At 42.6% G+C, this 2,082-nt stretch overlaps 1 protein-coding gene across 6 annotated transcripts in view; it reads right to left on the reverse strand.

The window, feature by feature from the left end:
- The window catches only part of LOC108684077 (F-BAR domain only protein 2), a 21,490-nt gene extending 19,816 nt beyond the window's left edge, over positions 1 to 1,674 (reverse strand). For all 6 annotated transcript variants that reach the window (XR_001931620.1, XR_001931619.1, XM_018188140.1 and 3 more), the window contains exon 1: positions 1,352 to 1,674. Coding sequence is in view for 4 of the 6 variants with exons in the window: in XM_018188140.1 (XP_018043629.1) it covers positions 1,352 to 1,381 (30 nt within the window). In the remaining 2 variants the exon portion in view is untranslated. The remainder of the gene's footprint in view (positions 1 to 1,351) is intronic.
- Positions 1,675 to 2,082: the final 408 nt, after the last annotated feature.

Here is a 2,082-nt window from a genome sequence, read left to right on the forward strand (position 1 = left end):
ATATATATATATATGTATATATCCATAATATAGAAATATACATATAATGATAAAAATATACTTATAAAACTTTACCATCAGTATTCATCCGATCTTACACTCAAGATCATCTTTAAATACAATCTCGAGACGCTTACAATCATTTCATTCATTTCACTAGCTGGATGTGTCAAGAGTGTCCATTACCAGACTTAAGATGATCTTGAATATAACATTAGACTATGAATACCACCGCTCTATTAAAGTTACATAAATCAAATATTGCAATATAAACCAAACATTGTGAACGATATTGAGCAATTAAGTAGTTTAACGTAATGTCTTTGACTTTGAGGGGAAGAAATTCAATGTCTCTCGCGAGCTCGATATGATTTAGCAAAAATTTCTTTTGCGTGCAATCTTCAGCGCGCGAAGATTCTCGTTGAGATGCACCTTGCAAAGAATGTGCGTGAATACGCCTGCAATTAGAGGAGGCTAATTGCGGGACGGTATAAATACAGAAACCGACATGTGGCAGATGTCCTTCGACCTCGTACATAAAAACACGTAATTCAGACTTGGAGTATGGCAGACTGCTTAGGAATGCAACGTACGTGTTAAAGAAATATTATTTCCACGCGTGTTTTTTTTTTCTTCAAACAATGAATCGACTCACATACGACGTGTACGAGAAGAACAAGTAGAAGGAGAAAAAGAGGGGAAGCGAGAGAAAAGAGGGGAGAAGGAAAACAGAGAAAGGAGAAAAAGAGAAAGGAAAAAAGAAAAAAGAAGGGGAAGAAAAAAAAGAAAGGATAAGAAAAAGAAGTAAAGGAAAAATAAAAGAGAAACGAAAGAAAGAAAAGAAGGAAAGAAAAAAATAGAGAAAGAAAAAAAAGAGAAAGAAGGAAAGAAAACAGAAAGAGTGAGAAAAAGAAAGAAACGGAAAAAATAGAAAGGAATGGAGACACAAATAGAAGAAGGAAGAAATGGAAAAAGAACGGAAGAGAAAGTGTGTGTCAAAAGCTAATAAAACGTCTCGGTATGTAACGAACGTGAGAAAACGATAAACGGCAGATAGGAAGGAGAAAGAGACTACATTAACGGAGCATCATAACAGATAATAATCGCGCGAGGGCAAGGGCGTAGGAATCAGGATTGGGATAGGGTCGAAGAGAATCGTGACGGCGAGGAGATTACGACGGACGAATACATTCTCTCGCGACATAACCTAAATTCACGCGCGCTGACTGAATGGGTGAGAGTGACGTTTCGCGTTCGTCCGTGAAGAAATGAGACAGACGCGCGGCACAGGAAAAAGAAAATATATAAAGAAGCAAGAAGAAAGACATATTGATCCTTTTAGATCACTCACCCAAAAGTAGTCGACAAAATCCACGGTCATGTTGAGACCGCGATCAGACCATCATACCACCTCGCCTCAACCTTACGTATGTATCGGCACGAATTGCACCGCACTCTTTTTCTTCTCGCCCGCGAACGGCAGCGCGCGTGACACGCACGGGCACTGCGCTTCGTGATGGGACGCGACACACAAGAATGCAATACTCCGATTCACAGAACGGCAGTGACTCGGTGTGAAGTCTGACTTCAGACGCTACCAGCGGGGATGGGGAATGGAATCGCGAGCAAAACGGGCGCGCTCGAGCGCAGAAACACGGGTCAACTTGCGTTCGCGTCGACCGTCTCCGTCTGCCGCTGCGCCGCGTCGTGTCGCGTCGCTCCTTCTCCTCCTCTTCTCTTCACCCTCCTCCTTCACCCTTCCGCCAGCACCTCTTCGTCGTGCGTGTGAAATTTCTTCTTCTCTTGCACGCGCGCGCACGATGCCGCGCGATTATTCGCTTCCGATAACGAGCACACAACCAATAAGAGCGCGGCAATTGACGCGCCCGTGAGAAACTTAAGGTCTGTTTGCATTGCTTGCACTTTTTGCACTTCTGTCAGCATTTTTGCTTTTTTCTCTCTCTTTCTCTTTTCAATGCTCAAATATATATGTTTATCTCATTTTGAGCGCAAACATTTTTGCGTATTTTAAGCAACGCGAGCGTCGCTCGACAAACCTTGAGTTTCTAATTTCAAGGCCTA

The sequence above is a fragment of the Atta colombica genome, unplaced genomic scaffold (genome assembly GCF_001594045.1).
Source record: "Atta colombica isolate Treedump-2 unplaced genomic scaffold, Acol1.0 scaffold126, whole genome shotgun sequence".
Classification (NCBI taxonomy): Eukaryota; Metazoa; Arthropoda; class Insecta; order Hymenoptera; family Formicidae; genus Atta; species Atta colombica.